The 17,724-nt window shown below is 33.2% G+C and overlaps 1 protein-coding gene across 25 annotated transcripts in view; it reads left to right on the forward strand.

Annotated features, from left to right (window-relative positions):
* Nucleotides 1-8,076, forward strand: part of dachd (dachshund d) — a 245,506-nt gene extending 237,430 nt beyond the window's left edge. For 14 of the 25 annotated variants that reach the window (XM_073912271.1, XM_073912270.1, XM_073912280.1 and 11 more), the window contains one exon: nt 5,205-8,076. In XM_073912271.1, the coding sequence (XP_073768372.1) occupies nt 5,205-5,245 (41 nt within the window). In that variant the 3' untranslated portion in view covers nt 5,246-8,076. 25 annotated transcript variants of the gene reach the window in all.
* Nucleotides 8,077-17,724: the final 9,648 nt, after the last annotated feature.

Genomic DNA, 17,724 nt, shown 5'->3' on the forward strand with positions numbered 1-17,724 from the left:
CAGAACAAACCATTGTTATACAATAACTTGCCTAATTACCCTAACCTGCCTCCTAATTAACCTAGTTGAGCCTTTAAATGTCTTTTTAAGCTGTATAGAAGTGTCTTGAAAAAGATCTAGTCAAATATTAGTGACTGTCATCATGGCAAAGATAAAATAAATCAGTTATTACAATTAAAACGATTACGAGTTATTAAAACGATTATGATTAGAAATGTGTTGAAAAAAATCTTCTCTCCATTAAACAGAAATTGGGGAAAAAAATAAACAGGGGGGCTAATAATTCTGACTTCAGCTGTATGTGAATCACAGATGATGATATGGTGACTCATTGATTAGCACTGTTGCCTCACAGCAAGAGAGTTACTGGTTTGAGTCCTGGCTGGACCAGTTTGGCATTTCTGTGTGGAGTTTAATTTTTTCACTGTGTAGGCGTGGGTTTCCTCCGGGTGTTCCGGTTTCCCCCACAGTACAAAGACATGTTGTGTAGGAGAATTAAATAAACTAAATTGTCCGTAGTGTATGTGTGTGAATAAGTGTGCATGGATGTTTCCCAGTACTGGGTTGCAGAATGGTATCTGTGCTGTGTAAAACAACTGCTGGATAAGTTGGCGGTTCATTCTGCTGTGGCGACCCCTCATGAATAAAGGGACTGAGTCGAAGAAAAATTAATGAATCACAGATTTTACTGCGGGATAAGACAACATGGGTGTTTGAGTCTTTTAATGAATATTCATGGTCAAAATGGTGTCCGGCTTAATAGATTGGATATAAGAAAAGAAACATTTTAAACATAGACCCCCTTGACAGGCAGACCCTGTCTATGTTGTGCACCTCAGAGACCAATGCAATTTAATGAGCATAAGAAGAAGTTTCATTATCTGAAGATGACCCACAGTGGAGTTACCTCACAGGAGCACAACACACCCACTCAGAGAAATGCACACACACTTCATGGGTTTATGGGTGTTTACGCACCTGCTTCAATCTGGTTTGCTTTCACAGAAATCCACTTGCCCATTTGCAGAAAGTTTCAGTCACACTATTTTAACTACACCTTAAGTGTTAAGTCGCTCACCACTGATGTCTATTTTAATTGTACCCAGCAGCACATGCCATACCAAAAAAAAAAAAAAAACGTCTTCTTGAGTGGTCTCAATTTCCCTTTGAAAATAGTGTGTGGAAATTGCTATGAAATGTGGGAAATGGTATTTTAATACCCCGTCGCAAGTAAAAGCCCCGTAACCCAGTTTGATTAGCCTAGTTAATTTTTTGTGTGTGTGTGAAGGAAGTTTTTAGTAAAAATAAATGAAGATCAAGTGAAAGGAGTGTGATTTTTCCCAGACTAAATCAAGTGACATTGACTTGATGAGCAGAAAATGATTTTTTTTAGACCATATAATGTCATTAGCATTATGATGGCTGTTATGCCTAAAGATTAATAATTTTCCAGCATTAATTGCTAGATATAGAAACTTAGAATAAGTGTAGATTAAAAAGAAGCTTGTCACTGTGAGAAGTTTTATATTGGAGCAGACATATAGGGGTCAAAGACAAAATGTTGGTCCCGTTTTGGTGTCTGCATGAAATTAAATGTCCAAAAAGTGATGTTATATAAATAGGAAGCTCATTAAATGCTATTAAAGTGTCTACTTTGATGTTTAAAATAATATTTGTGAAAGTAATATGTCAAAATATCCATGAAATAATGTTCTCTCATCATTCAGGACAACAGATAGATTGTGAAATATATCAGGGTCAAAATAAAACAAAAAGGATAGTGGAAAAGATTTAAAATAACATTGAATTAACCATGATCTTTTAATATTTCATCAAATGATTCTTGTTCTAAATATCCCTGACATATTTTTGTGTATATAAAAAAGCTGAATGACTTTTTAGTGGATAATTTAATCATTAAAATTATAGATGAAATAAAGCTGCTGTGCACTTTTATTGTTTTGATGCTTGAAAAAACGCTTTTTATCTTTGAGCCATAATAAAATTTGAAGCATTGAGGTCATTTGATTTAGAAAAAAACAGGTAAGTTTTGACTGTCAAAACTGTAGTTATTGCTTCACAAGATGCAATCATTTCACAGGTTTTTCGGTCAGTGCCCTTGAAGAATTGACTTAGTCTGGCCAAAGGAAGTGTGTGTGTGCGTTTAAAAACATCATGTGTGTCTGTTCAATTATAACAGTGTGTGTGTGTGTGTGTGTGTGTGTGTGTGTGTGTGTGTGTGTGTGTGTGTGTGTGTGTGTGCGCGCGTGCGTGCGTGCGTGCGCACGCGTGTGTGTGTGTGTGTGTGTGTGTTTATGTCATGGTTCTTGTGGCCTACAACCAGTGTGGCATAATTACTCTCAAATGGCAAAAACATAAAAAAGGATGCTGATAAATTACACTTGCATGTGAGGGAAAAATTCTATTCCAATCTGTATACAAAAAAGCAAAGAGACAAGCTATAATTTCAGCACTTGGCTGTTGAGGGAAAAAAAAATAATGAGAGCATAATTTCAGAGAACTAATTATTTCTATTTGTCTTTTGTCACACTCTGTAATTCTGCTATATTAACACAGTCTGTGTTTATTAATTGCTTTTCCAGTGTTTTGAATCCATTCCAAGAATAAGCTTGACTGTTTTTCCTGGCTCCGTGCTTCTGGGAGCACATCTCGCCACTAATTCCTTGTGATACCGAAAATAATATCTCCCCGGTATCTGTTCCTGATGCTCAGCGCTCGCCTCGCGATGTTTTCTGCAAGTTTACACGACCCTGTGCGGGGAGATAAAGTTCTTTGTTGCAAGATTAAACATCAAAACAGTTAAAGTGAAATTAAAATTAAATGAATGAATGTCACTGAAGCAAAAAAGGCAGTAATTAATGGCTCCCTTAATTGTCTTCATAAAATATTTGCATGGGCATAATTTGCATAATTTACATGTATTAATTAATCTTTCAAAGGAATTTTATGCTGAGAGAAGCCAAAAATGCCTTTGTTTTATTTTGCATCTTATGAAATATTTATCCTCTTTAATGAACTTTTCATCTTGATTTGAATATAAAAATGCCAAAGTTTTAACATATTTTAATGAGGGGGTTCTTTCATAAAACAACATGGCAGCCGTTCGATTCTTCCCACTCAAGATACTTTCCTGGCACCGTTTACTCAAGCTAGTTTAGCTACACTTCATTTGACCCAGAATTAATATGCTAATTTGTACATTTAAGATTAGCTCTCTGCTTGTTTTTGTTGTCGTCATTGTTCAGAGGGTGTTGAGAATCAACTGTGGCATTTTAATATTTAAATTGTACATTTTCTGTGTCATTTTATTATGATTAACATTATTGGGATTGATTGTTGATTTGCTTCACTGTTGTTTATGTTTGATGTCAATCAAGCTAATACCAAGAAATTATAAGGTTTATGGATTATTAGACAGCCCCTCCAGAATTTCGCAAGACTTTTTTTCTGAATTTTGCGTCCTAAAATGATTTTGCTGAGGCTTTTCTTTAAATTTGCGGCAGTATTTGTGGTAGTTTTTTGTGTTGTTGATGTGTTATAAAAAATATACCACACACAAAATACTTTACTGAAAATATTTTTAATCACTCCTAGACTCAGACATTTGGTTCTGTAACTTTAATAAAAACACACCTACATTTAAAAGATACTGTATGTTTAAAAAAAAAATCTTGTATCCATATATCTGTATAAATTGTGCGCGCACTACAGCTCTAAGGTCAAAATCCACTGAATAATTGCACTTAGTCTTTCATGAAAGCCACTCCATTTAAAAAAAAAAGTGTTGTTGTTGTTTCAAAATTATTTGCCCTCCTCTGATTTTTTTTTTTTTTTTTTTCTGTTTTAAATATTAAATTATGTTTAACAGAGCAAGGAATTTTTCACAATACTTTCTTTGGAGAAAATTGTAACTAAACTTATTTGTTTTATTTCGGCTAGAATAAAAGCAGTTTAACATTTAAAAAAACCTACAAGCCTCCTTAAGCAAGAAAAAATGCGAGATCCGCAAAATTTAGTGGAGGTTGGTTGATTTTGCAATAAATTCAGTGAATGCAAAATCGCGAAATCCTGGAGGGACAGATTACAAATAGCACATACACTCAAAAAACATTGTGATAATCCAATACACCATAACAATACAAACCTTTTGCTCTTGAATGTAGCAGCTGGAAATTAGTAGCCTTTGTAGAATAAATTTTAGAAAAAAAAAACAGGGTACAATACTTCAATACACATTTTTGCCATTGTTTATAGGCTGTTTGCATCAACCTAAAAAGCATTAAAGAGCATCAACCATTAGACCTAAAATGAGAGTTAGAGTCGTAAATTTCTTGATATTTAATCACCATCATTAGATCACAATATTATATCTGTAAGTCCAATAAAGAACATAAACAAACTTGATGGCATAATGCCGTTTTATGCACACCCTGCAATTAATCAATGTCTATCAGATTTGGTTTCACATTAATCAATACTTCTGGGTTAAATAAAATGCAATACATCAGTGTCTACTATATTTTCTAGAACATGAGTCTCTTTTTTTATCTACAGTAAGCTGAAACCTATTTAATGGAATTACCATGAAATTAACATTAACATATTAACATATAGTATCCCCAATTTGATGTTTAGCCTTTTTGTTCATTATATATTTTATTCATAGTTATGCAACTATAATTTACAAAAAAATATGCATCTTTGATCACCACTTTTGCTGATTTATTTAGTTGTACTACACAAGAGAGCAAACGCTGCTTAAATGCAGTGATGCAGCATTCCCGGACACAGAGGAACTGTTCTGGTAATAAACGTCAAACAAGCTCCTGAGCCATGCCTAACAGATGCTTTTACCAGAACAAGCAAAGAGAGCTGCTGTCCATTCAGGCATGCACTCGCCAGTGAAGGTTTCCCTGGAAATGGACTGAGCTCATTAGATTGTACACGTTGAAGAAGGCAGTGTTACAGCTTTTTTCTCTTCTAAATGTTATTTACGCACAGACTGTCATTTGTGAAGTGCTTTGAATCATAAGTGCTATATTATGTTTTTAAAATGTGACATAATCTGGGGTTTACGGTGATGTTGTTTGTGTTTTCATTGCATCACTGTTACTTATCTTTGCTTAATGGCTCGATTCTGTTCAGTGTACTTATTATCTTGTCTCTCTTTGTTTTGTTTTTAGCAGATGGAAGACTTTTTCTGAAAACCACAGTGATGTACTAACAGCATGACGTTGAAGACTGGCCACTTGTGTTGTAGGACGATTCTCCAGAGTCCCTTCGCAGGGTAATTTAGTTACAGAAACAGGTCAATCGCTCATAGAGGTGCACCAAGGGTTTATGCTGGGCCCGATGTGGAGGATGGATTGTGTCCGAATGTAGTATTAGGACTCGTATTATCACTGATATCAACATTATAATATACCAGATGTGGGATTGGATGTGACGAGTTGACCAAGGTGACAATTTGAGCACAGTAAAACGTACCTTTTGGTACACTCGGTGATAATATTTACAACAAATTCACAGCACTGAAGATTTTTTATACTGTATTTAAACCAGCGAGAAAGCTTCGGAAATTCAATCGGATTCAGAGGTTTTGTTTTGTATTAAAAGAAGAAAAACACACACACACAAATCAATGTTAGAACTATTTGCCAAGATGTTAAAGATCCAAACTTGGAGGAGAACCTCTGAAAATGTGAATTTGAATATATGTTGATCAACAGAAAAGACTAATATCTGCTTTTAATGTTTTCTAAACTAGAAGAAAAAAAACAATCAAGTTTCATTTCTATCATTATTGTATATACAAGAGCAGAAGATAGGTTAACTCACTCACTTTGGTATTTGTATATAATGTCAAAAGTTGGTATTGTGTATGCAGTAGATCTATTAGGAGAACAATACCGACGTTTATATTGAATTTCTAGATTTGTTTTGTTTCTGAGCCATCATTCTTTCAATTCGCTGCCACTATGGTGAGGAAGCATGCAGGCATGTAAATGTGTTGTCCTGAATTCATGTTATTCAATAAATACTTAACTGTGCTGAACAAATGTACTTAGGGTTTATTCACTCACACCCAGTTAAAGTTGATGAACACTATCTTTTAACAGCTACATTTTAAAGCTTGTAAGGACTGATTTTAAATTCAGTTGTATAGGTCGCCAAATGCTACACATCATTATTACACTGAATTTGGGGTATTACTTTCATCAATGGGCCCATTTAAATGAGTATTTTATGTGTCATATTAAATAAATATCTATTGTTCAAGTCAGTATCTTCAGCAAAACAACATGCAGCAAGTCACAGAAACATTATATTCATTCTGAAATCCAACAGAAGATAACTTATACTTATTATAATTATTCATTATTGGCCCCGATGTAGACCATAGGTGATGAAATGAATTGCATGCTGAACTTTATTGTGAAGTTCAGCATAATAAAGTTGATGAACACTATCATTTAAACAGCTATATTTTGAAGCTGAATCTTGTAAGGACTGATTTTAAATTCAGTTGTATAGGTCACCAAATGCTACACATCGTTATTACACTGAATTTGGGGTATTACTTTCATCAATAGGCCCCTTTAAATAAGCATTCAATGTATCGTACTACATAAATATCTATTGTTCAAGTCAGCATCTTCAATAAGCAAACATGCAGCAAGTCACAGAAACATTATATTCATTCTGAGATCCAACAGAAGATAACTTATAATAATAATTCATTATTGCCCCCCATGTAGACCATAGTTGATTAAATAAAGTGCATGCTGAACTTTATTATGAAGTTCAGCATAATAAAGTTGATGAACAATATCATTTAAACAGCTACATTTTGAAGCTGAATCTTGTAAGGACTGATTTTAAATTCAGTTGTACAGGTCACCAAATGTTACAAAACATTAATACACTGAATTTGGGGTATTACTTTCATCAATAGGCCCATTTAAATAAGCATTTAATTCATTATACTACATAAATATTGTGTTCAAGTCAGCATCTTCAATAAGCAAATATGCAGCAAGAATATTCATTCTGAGATACAATGGAAGATAATTGATAATAATTTTTCATCATTGCCCCCCCATGTAGACTATATTTGATTAAATAAAGTGCATGCTGAACCTTTTTTTTTTTTTTTTTTTGCAGATAAATTATATATAATAATAAGGTTATGCTAATGTACACTTGCTGGCAACACATTTTTGTTTTATTGCTTATTTTTTGAAAGAAGAAGATTCCTAAAATATTTGACAGATTTAATTAATCGTTGCCAGCCGATATTCACACGAGTCCTTCACATAATTTGCCTTTTTCAAGGCAAAAATCAAGTAATCACAGCAATCCCAAACTGTCAGATTTGAATAAAGAGTGAAACAATTGAGCCGGATGGGTTTAAAATTACACTCTGCTAATTAGCGGTAATGTCGAATATATTAAATCATAGATTACAGGCTTTTATTATACCAAGTAGATGATGATGATGATGGTGATGAGGCACTTATTGGATAATCAAGAAAGAATATGTGTTGAAAGGATCCTTTATTAGATGGACGTATCTAATGTTACGGGGCAGCTATTTAAACTATAATCATAGACATTATTTTGTCACGCATTTGTCCTCGGTCTGTAACAATTCAAATGTTTATTGTGTTAAACTACATGTTAAAGTATCTTTTTACCTCATCAAAGAGGACTTGCCTTTTAGTTTCTTTTTATGTGATGTAAACACTGTAGCAAGATTTATGGACACATTGTTCCTTATTTCTTTCTATGGCAGTAAAAGAAACGTATAAATATTGAAAGGATGTCTTGTTTTAAAGTGCTTTTCCCTCTTTTCTGATCTTGTCTTCTGTAATGACACGGTATAAGAGAGAGAGAGAGAGAGAGTGTGTGTGTGTGTGTGTATGAGAATGAAAGAGCGAAATGGTGCGTGTCTGCACACATGCACTACAGTGTATCTGTGTGGATTTGCATGAGTGTGTGTCTGTTTTCTATTCTATGGTGTCAAATATGGTAATAAAATATTTGTGAGTCTGATTATTAGACTAAACTCTTTTGCGAATGAATCACTTTGTCAGCTTGAGAGAAGTGTACACTTTTTTTTTAAATCAAATGTCATCATGTAAAGCAGTTTAACTCATAATCCACGATTCAGTGTATTCTAATGAAGATTTTCAGCCGCGAAACAAAACGTCACATATGATATTACGTAAGCGGCATGCTTATATTTTAATCTGAAGGGCAATCAAAATTGTTCATGGTTGAGTTGTAAAACATGTGTTACTGAGCAATGACAATAACTAGCAGAATAAAACCACTCATGCTTAGTACAGTGAGCACACGGCTCTACACAACACATGACTGAGAAATAATACCTTTCATTCATTCCGGCTGAACGAGCACAATATTCCTGGGAAAAGCCACATATTCAAAGAAAGAAGGAAACCAGAAGAAGCTTACATCTCTTCATGTAATTTAATTAGTTATTGATGAACTGTTAAGATTGAGCCAAGCAAATCAGGTCATTTGTGTTACAGTATGGGGTATGTTTTCATAATAATTATCATCAACAAGACTGAAGTAATAAAATCTCAGTTTGTAAAGGTGGAATATTATATACAGTATTTTTTTTATTTTTTATTTTGGATAGATGTGCCCCGCTGCTTCTGAAAAATCTATTAATCAAATAATATTAAATCTATAATCAATTTACAGATACATCATTAATGATATAATGTTGTTTATTTTATTTTCAAATACAGGTGCCATGACCTTTCAGTTGATAGTTTACCTCTTTGATGAGGTATTGCACCAATAAACATTTTGTTAAGCAGAGTTTAGAGCTAATCAAGGATTTTTTTTTTTATCTTGGTTCTAATTTAAATCGAGTTGTGTTACACCACTTGCTAACAAATCTTTGATTAAAACATTTAGCTTTGATTAAAAAATTCACCTATGATTAATTGTGATGATTTGTGTATAGTATATAGTGTAGTAAAATAAATGTACATTAGTAAATGAAGACTTCAGATGCAAAAACCTTGAAATGCCATCTGAAATGTTCTCCTAAAATCAGTATTTTTCTCAGCCTCCTATGTTTATGTTCATTTATTTCACTTTAAAGAGCATTGTAAAAAAAATATATATATATATATATATATATATATATATATATATATATATATATATATATATATATATATATATATATATATATATATATATATATAATCATTTATATTAAAATGAATATAATTAATATTTTAACTCATTTGAAATTACATTTCAATCAATCATAACAGGTTTCTTTCTGAATTACTTTGAACTATCTGCTCCATCATGAAACTCAAAAAGGTTGAGATGCTCATTTATATTTCTGCAAGTGATTTTCTTCAATCCTCCTAATGAGTGCTGCCATTTTGGCCCTCAATAGCAAGTTTAAAGTTAATCCTTAACAGAAATGTACATCTGATTTCAAAGTGATTGAGCAACAAGGGTATGGTTAACCAAGGTTTATTTTGAAGTTAAATCCAGAATCAAACTGATGGTATTAATGTAAGCCTATACCTCTTTTCAAACAAAGCGCAAGATTGATGCAACACATTTATTACACAGGTCCTGATTTAGGGGATTCCTTTTTGGTCCCTTTATTAATCAGAGGTTGCCACAGCGGAATGAACCGCCAACTTATCCAGCATATGTTTTACGCAGCGGATGCCCTTCCAGCTGCAACCCATCTCTGGGAAACATCCAAACACACTCATTCACAACGGACAATTTAGCCTACCCAATTTACCTGTACCGCAAGTTTTGGACTGTGGGAGGAACCCAGAGGAAACCCACGCGAACACAGGGAGAACATGCAAACTCCACAGAGAAACGCCAACTGACCCAGCCGAGGCTTGAACCAGCAACCTTCTTGCTGTGAGGCAACAGCACTACCTACTGCACCACTGCACCGCCCTAACTATATCAGTGTTTCTAAATATATATCAGTTCAGAAAATTAATTTCACAATGATTATGTATTTTTAGAAGAAGTAAAAAAAGGATTGAATAAATGATTCAAAGCATCACTAAGTTGTCACCAAACTCAAATGATTGTTGCTATCTATTGGTGTAACAATATAATAGGCAATAAGCATCACTGACAAAACAGGCGGCATCATTTTTCAAAATCTGTTGCATCCTATTATCATACAGTATACAAGTACATATGTATACATATACTCAGAATAAATGAAACCAAAGATTAGTTAATAAACCAAACCAAAGTTAATAGTAAATGTGTAAGCCAACATTGCTTTGCAATTTATTTTAGCATTAATAAACAAAACAGGAGTGTAAATTATAAAAAATAATTATTATTAATTATTATATCCATTGTTATTCCTAATTAAAAGTACATTTATAAACTGTTTATGAACAGTTTATAAATGTGGTTTATAAATGTGGTTTTTACATTTAATCAAAATGTTCTAAGTTGAAAAGCCTCAATTAAAAATAAATAATTAATCATTTTTTTCTAAATATTTACAACCAGACATGTTTTCCCATTTTAATTGGTGATCCTTTTACAAATTTAACTTCTTTCAGTTTCTAGCTTGAAATATTCCTTAATGGCATCAGGAAGTAACATGTGAAAACAGCATAAACGTCTGAAAGTTTTAGCAATAGATTTGTTAAATAATTAGTTTGTGTTTTTTTATAATTATTTTTAATACCACAATAAAATAAAAATGAAATTTTTATGAGCTCCTGATCTTATTCATCCTGGTTAAACATTTTCCTCTGTTGAATAACCCCATTTAACTGCCTGCTCTACCAAATGGTTGACTATGTTTTGACTATTTTAAGTAACGGTTTACATACACAGCATTTTTAGTTTACAAAAAAAAAAAAAAAAATCAAACAAATATAATTCTGTTGCACTACTACACTTGATTTTGGTTTTATTGTTAAAAAAAAAAGAAAATATGTTATTAATATTTTATGGCATACTTAAAAAAAAATAAAGATGATTTAGTAAATATTTTTTTTTATTTTGAATATATATATATATGTGTGTGTGTGTGTGTATATATATGTGTGTGTGTGTATATATATATATATATATATATATATATATATATATATATATATATATATGTGTGTGTGTGTGTGTGTGTGTGTGTGTGTGTGTATATATATATATATATATATATATATATATATATATATATATATATATATATATATATTGGTCTAAAACTGCATATTTTTTGATTTTCATAGTATATGTATTAATTACTGTACTTTTACCATAAACCTACATATTAACCATTTGGGAGAGGTTGATATTTTAGAAATTAGGGGATGTGTTGAAAAAGATGCATTAGGTGTGTTGAATAGCGACATTGGGAGTTAAGAAATGCAATACAGCTTTTTTTTTTTCTTGGTGGGGCAGTTAAAGGGTTAAAAATGTTTTGAACATTTCTGATAGCTGGCACCCCATTAGCTTATAGTAATTTTTCCTCTATACGATGCAAGATGATGAGTGCCAGCAAACTGCAATCTTCAAAATATGTTCTTTTGTGTTCAACAGAAGAAAAACATTTAAACCCCACGAGTAAGAGTAAATGATGAGGTAATTTAAGGTAATAATGAGGTTATTTGTGTTATACAGATTGCAAGATAAGCAAACAATAAACACAAACAATAATTAAAATGTACTTTTTTTAAATCTGTTTAATGATTCTGTTCAATTCAATCCAAAAAAAAAAAAAAAGAAAAAAATATTGTTGGCACATTCAGTTGACAACTGCCACTGATAAACAACTGCCAATTGAAATAGATGTTAAATAAATAGTTTTGTGGTATCTTAAAATATGGTATTATAAAAATGGTATTATAAAATACCACAATAAAATAAAGACGACGTTGTTATGAGCTCCTGATCTTATTGGTTAAATAATTTCCTCTGCTACATAATAAAGAAGATGTTTAGAAAATTTTGGTAGCTGGCACCCCATTGGCCTACATAGTAAATTTTGCCCTATACTCTGCAAGATGATGGGTGCCAGCAACCTGCATTCTTCAAATTATCTTTTTTTTTTTGTGTGTGTGTTCAACAGAAGAAAAACTTTTAAACCCCACGAGTAAGAAGAAATTATGAGGTAATTTCCATATTAGTGTAATACAGATTGCCAGAAAAGCAAACAAAAAACTAACAATAATTAAAACATTCAATGTTTTATTAACCTGTTCAGTTCAATAAATAATTTTGCGGTATTTTTTAATTTTAAAATACCCCAATAAAATAAAGATGACATTGTTATGAGCTCCTGATCTTATTCATCCTGGTTAAACTTTCCATGTTTTTATCAATTTGCCATTTTTGCAAATATTTAAGTGCATAAGCTTGCATATTCCCAAAAAATGTTATACACCTTTTAAGAGGAATATTTATTCCCAGCAAAAAAAACGTTACTGTAAGTACAAGTTGCAGAGCTCAAAAGGTAGTGCGTAGCAGAATTGACCCATGAGATCACATAAGTGTTTGGCTCAGGAAACTGTTTTTTGAAGCAATGCAGCTAATTGGCATTAGTGTTATTTCAAATTTATAAAAGCTTAGGCAGAATTGACACTGAATGACAATTTCCTGTCGTAAGCAATTCTGATGGAAATGTGTTGACACAGCACGGCCGTGCACAGGTCCATTTTGCATGCTTTTGAAAGCGTGGCTGTAACAGAGAGGCTTGGAGATGAATAATTGACTGATCGCTGCATAATTCAACACAGCATTGTAAAAATTCAAGGTCTGGAACGTTTCATGTTTTTCTTCTTTATTGAAAATGAGGTTAAAGTTTCTATCAACCTTGGAAAAACTACATATAAAGTGGCAATCAATGGTGACTGTAATTCAAGTTCGGCCTTTTCATGAGCATAAAAGGTTTCTGTCGCTCACTGCTGAAATTTGAGGCGGTGAAGAAGCCGCAAATGTGCTGTCTATCAAATTGTTTTGTTTTCTTCGTCAGGCTGCTTACTTTAGTGCATTTTACATACAGCAGATCCCTGTTGTCTGCATCTTTGATTGAGAATAGGATGATTTTCCTCTCTCTCAGACAGAAATGTACAGTAGTTATGAGCTGTTTGATGTCTTGTTCTGCTCCAGCTATTTGAGCGGGATTCACCCCTCCAGCTAGATGTTTCATATCACTGCACATATTGTAATAAATTCATTTCAGTTAGAACATGACTTTGAGGCACAAAGACTAAAATATCCACGGTGCTGTAATCGCGTCCCATGTCGAGCACATTTATAACGAGCGCTGCTCATTCCAAACATGGACCGTGTCAATGTCATCACTTTGGAGTGTGTGCTTCTCTAGTGTCGAGTGTGAATATAAAGACATTCTCCAGGTGATTACTTCACACAGTCTTTTCATCACTAATGCCCAAGGTGATAATGTCGCTCGATCCGTTTAGTGCAGATAACTGTAAATGAATTCACATGTTCAGTGGGATGTTGTTGTCAAATAGAGGTGCCATAATCTATCGGCTGCTTTAGCTTACGTATTAGATTAAATACTGAGTAGATATTTAGATAAAAAATAATTTGTTGGTTTTGCTGCATTTTCATCCCATATTTCTAAATGAATTCTGGTTTCTGTCTTTCTTTTTCCTTTCTTTTTTTAATAATAATCTGGCTGCGTCCAAATGGTATACTTTTATAGAATGTGAGAAAAAGATTATTATTACGAAGAATAAGAATACTATTTGTTTCTGGCGAGACTGTGAAGTCCACATTTGATAGATGTTTTTACTATGCTTTATAGCCAAGAATGGAGAATTGTGAATGGAAGTTAATACAACTGATGCTGGTTGGGCACATGACAACAATGCCAGAAAAATGGTCGGTTCACCTGTAAAGGGATAGTTCACACAAAAAAGAAAGAAAATTTGTCATCGTTTACTCAATCTTCACTTGTTCAAAACCTATTTTCAGTTTCTCTCTTCTGTTAAAGAACAACATAAGATATTTTGAAAAATGCTGGTAGCTTTCACCCCAGTGGCTTACATAGTAATTTGTCTCTTATACTATGGAATTTTAATGCGTGCCAGCAACTTGCATTCTTTAAAATCTCTTTGTTTATGTTGAAGGTTTAAAACCCCACAAGGTAGAGGAAATGATGAGGCAATTTTATTTTGGGAAAAACTACAATCAGGCATGGGATGATAACTGTTTTCAAGGTATACCAAGGTTTGGAAAAGTCAAGGTTTTAAAAACGCCAAAAAAATTTATTTACTTTTTTTAGGACAACGGTATCTCCAGCAGTAAAGGTATCTAAAGATGCCATTTTGAATTGTAAAGAAATCTGTGTTTTTGAAACTAATAAAGACAGCAGAAGTCAATGATTCATTTGAATTATTTAGCCTGACATGTTTACTGCTTCAAAATGTTTTAAATGTTTCTCAAAATAAAATGTATTGACTGCATTTGCAATTGCCTACTACTCTGTAGGTACAGCATTTAAATTTACTAGACCGATAGAAAAGTACATTCTATACACTATGAATGTGAGTAGTAAGGATGAGCTGGGACATACTACAGATGCCATTTTTTCATCTTTACGTGACATACCTGCTTCATTCTCATTCATGAATTCTTGTGGTGCATCATGGGATAGTTTAGTGTCCATCGGATGCGCACTTCAGAATCTCAACGAAAGTAGTAGGTCATCTGCATACTGTTTTTGGAATTCTTAAGCATTTTCAGGAAGTGTCACCAAAATCTGACCTTATTGCATTTGAAGAAATGTACAGAGTAAACTGCCATAATAAGTTATGACTATCTTCATCATTGGTTCATAACCAATGATTTCAGGACTTTTTCATCTTGATGATACCGACACTTTCATTGACATCAATACTTGCTTTTGAGGAATGAGCTCTCCATTTTGAGCAGATGACACACTTATGCAGGTTATCAACTAGGTTTTGCAGTTTGTACTAACTGTTTTGAGAAATGCATTAACTGTTGTGCAAATGTAAATAGTAATGTGAGAAATACACCAAGCCACTGAGAAAAACTGTAATTAACTTAAATTTGTTGAGTGATGTTTCAGTTCAATACTAATCTCAAATGATGAAATGTTTAAAAAAAAAGATGTATTCCCCTACTGCCACTGATAAACAACTGAAACAAGATTAAAACAATGACTTCATAATGATCCTAGTCAACCAATGATAATAAAAGTTTGTAAATGTGTGTGGACTTTTTAGCTGGTCTTTTGATCACCATTCCTCCTGTTTTTTAATCCATCAAATTTTTATTTGTTTTTATGCATTTTGGCTAAGCTAGAACATGATTTACAATATATCTAAGTTAAACTTTTACTTTTTTTTTGCCTTGTGAGCAGGAGAAGCTTATTTTAAAACATTTAAAAATCCTACTGACCCCAAACTTTTGACCGGTGGTGTACATGCTTGTGTTTTAAAAAATAAATAAATGAAAGTATGCGTGGTTAGTAAGTTTTGGAGAAAAAATGTTGCTGAAATAAGGTCCAAAAACCCACACTGAATGGGCCTGAATAAGACTTTTGAGTAATCTGCTATAATGATATGCTTTACCAGTTAAGCTATATGAATCCTAAAGTTTGCTTAGACATAAAAGGGTCTGCATTATGTATGTCTTGTGTTAGTTGTGCACTATTTTAGTAAATGCTCCTATTTCAGACAAGCAACTTTGAAAAGTAATAAAGGGTGGATGGGTTGCATAAAATAATATGCAAAATGCAATTAAATTATATATTACTCAGGGAGAAAATCTAAAATGTATATTATTTATAACATTTTATATTATTTTGTGTGATGACAAAATTGAAGCTTATAGATCAAATGACAGTGAAGACATTATGGATGTGTATATCCGCATTCTATTCTTCACACTTTCCTGTTATATAAAAAATGTTACGGATCACAAAGAATGTACTTATTCAAAATAAGAAAGAATCCAATTTTAAACGTAGCCACGGAAAATGATATTTACTCATCTCTACCTTCTAATGTAACAATATAACATTCAGAAATTAAATGCTCAGCCAATCAAATACGAGGACCCGAACTACAATTATAACATTAATGACCTTCAGTGCCTTGAGTGTTCAAGCACCGAGGAACCCTGATGTGTTGCATTAATGATCAAATTAATAGACTACACTAACTAGCATGCATAATTCTTATTTATTCCATTCGGGTAATAATAAAAAAAAAAGATAGCACTAATAGCATTAGAACACACTGTCTAATTTAATCTGAACACCAGTTATGTGTTTCTTGATTTTTACATTTTGATTTAGACAGTTGCATGTCTGGAAGCGACATAATGCCTATTCCAGAAGCATGCTTAAATGTAATATTGGTTTTGCCGGTCAGACGTAATTACTCACCCTCATTTGACATTCAGCACAGTTCATAAAGTAAAAAGGTATCAAAGACTCGGCAGCCATGTGACTCTGTTCTTCATCTGCTCATCTTTGAGTCGGCGAGGAAGGAAATCGCACAGGCTTGATTGAACACAAGATAGACTTAATGTCATCTAATCAGAAAGACCATTATGTATTAGTGGAACCACCAAACAGAATTATCTGACAAGGGGCAGGCCACATTATCTAAATTAACATTTTGCAAGCATGAACATGCAAGGCCACAGTGGAAAATGAAAGGCTACAGGAGAGCGGCCTGCATTTAGACATTCGGGCAGTAATTATTAATTTATGCTTGTCTGTGGTCTTAATGAAAATGAAAGCCAGGAGAAGAGAACAGGGAAGGATAATGTGCCGTGAAATTGAGTTTCATTTGTTCAGGGGCCACCTTTTAACTTTTCCTTTCTTCCCAGGAAATGAAACCAACCAGAGTTCTTGTGTGTTTTTCCTCTGTGAACCCCCTCCTCCCGCACAACACACATCTCTCCAGCACAGACATAGACAATCTCTTGACCTCTGCAGTATCTGTAAATATCCTGTCTACCTCTGTAATCTACTTTATAGAGCCGTGCTTCAATGACCATTATTTCTTCTTCAATAACAACTGCCCATGTTAGCACTTTGTGCTCGACTAACTGATGGTACTGAGAACGCAACCTGTAACAGATTGCACACTGATACAGCCAATGAACAGTTAAAGTACTGTCTACGGATAATAAACTGTGGGCTTTATTTTAATGGTTATGAATTTGCACTTCTTTTTTATGTAACTTCCAATTGACTCTTTTAAGCTCCGCCCTTTTGGTTACTTTTGCGAGTTTTACTGAACACTTTTCACAATACAGTGGTGTAGGAATGATGTCAGATGGCTTGTGTGAATAATTCAATTTTATAAAAGGGGATTTTTGAAATAAAGTCTGTGCTAAGCAAATTATACTACATGAGCAGCACAAAATCACACCCCAAATGTTATTATAATTTGTAAGAAATGTAAGAAGGGTTTCTGTCGTTCTGTATTTTTAGTCGCTAGTTGATGGGTCCATGAGACTAATGCAAGCATTCACAGACATAGAACATTGGAACAAACTTCTTTTACTCTGACTCAGAATTGCGCATGTACATCCCATGCATTTCATTTCTCTCCATCTTTACGCTCTTGCGTCAGTTAAAGCAAATAATACCATAATATTTACATAAATAAATGTACGGAAAGACAACTA

Source organism: Danio rerio, chromosome 9, assembly GCF_049306965.1.
Source record: "Danio rerio strain Tuebingen ecotype United States chromosome 9, GRCz12tu, whole genome shotgun sequence".
Lineage (NCBI taxonomy): Eukaryota > Metazoa > Chordata > Actinopteri > Cypriniformes > Danionidae > Danio > Danio rerio.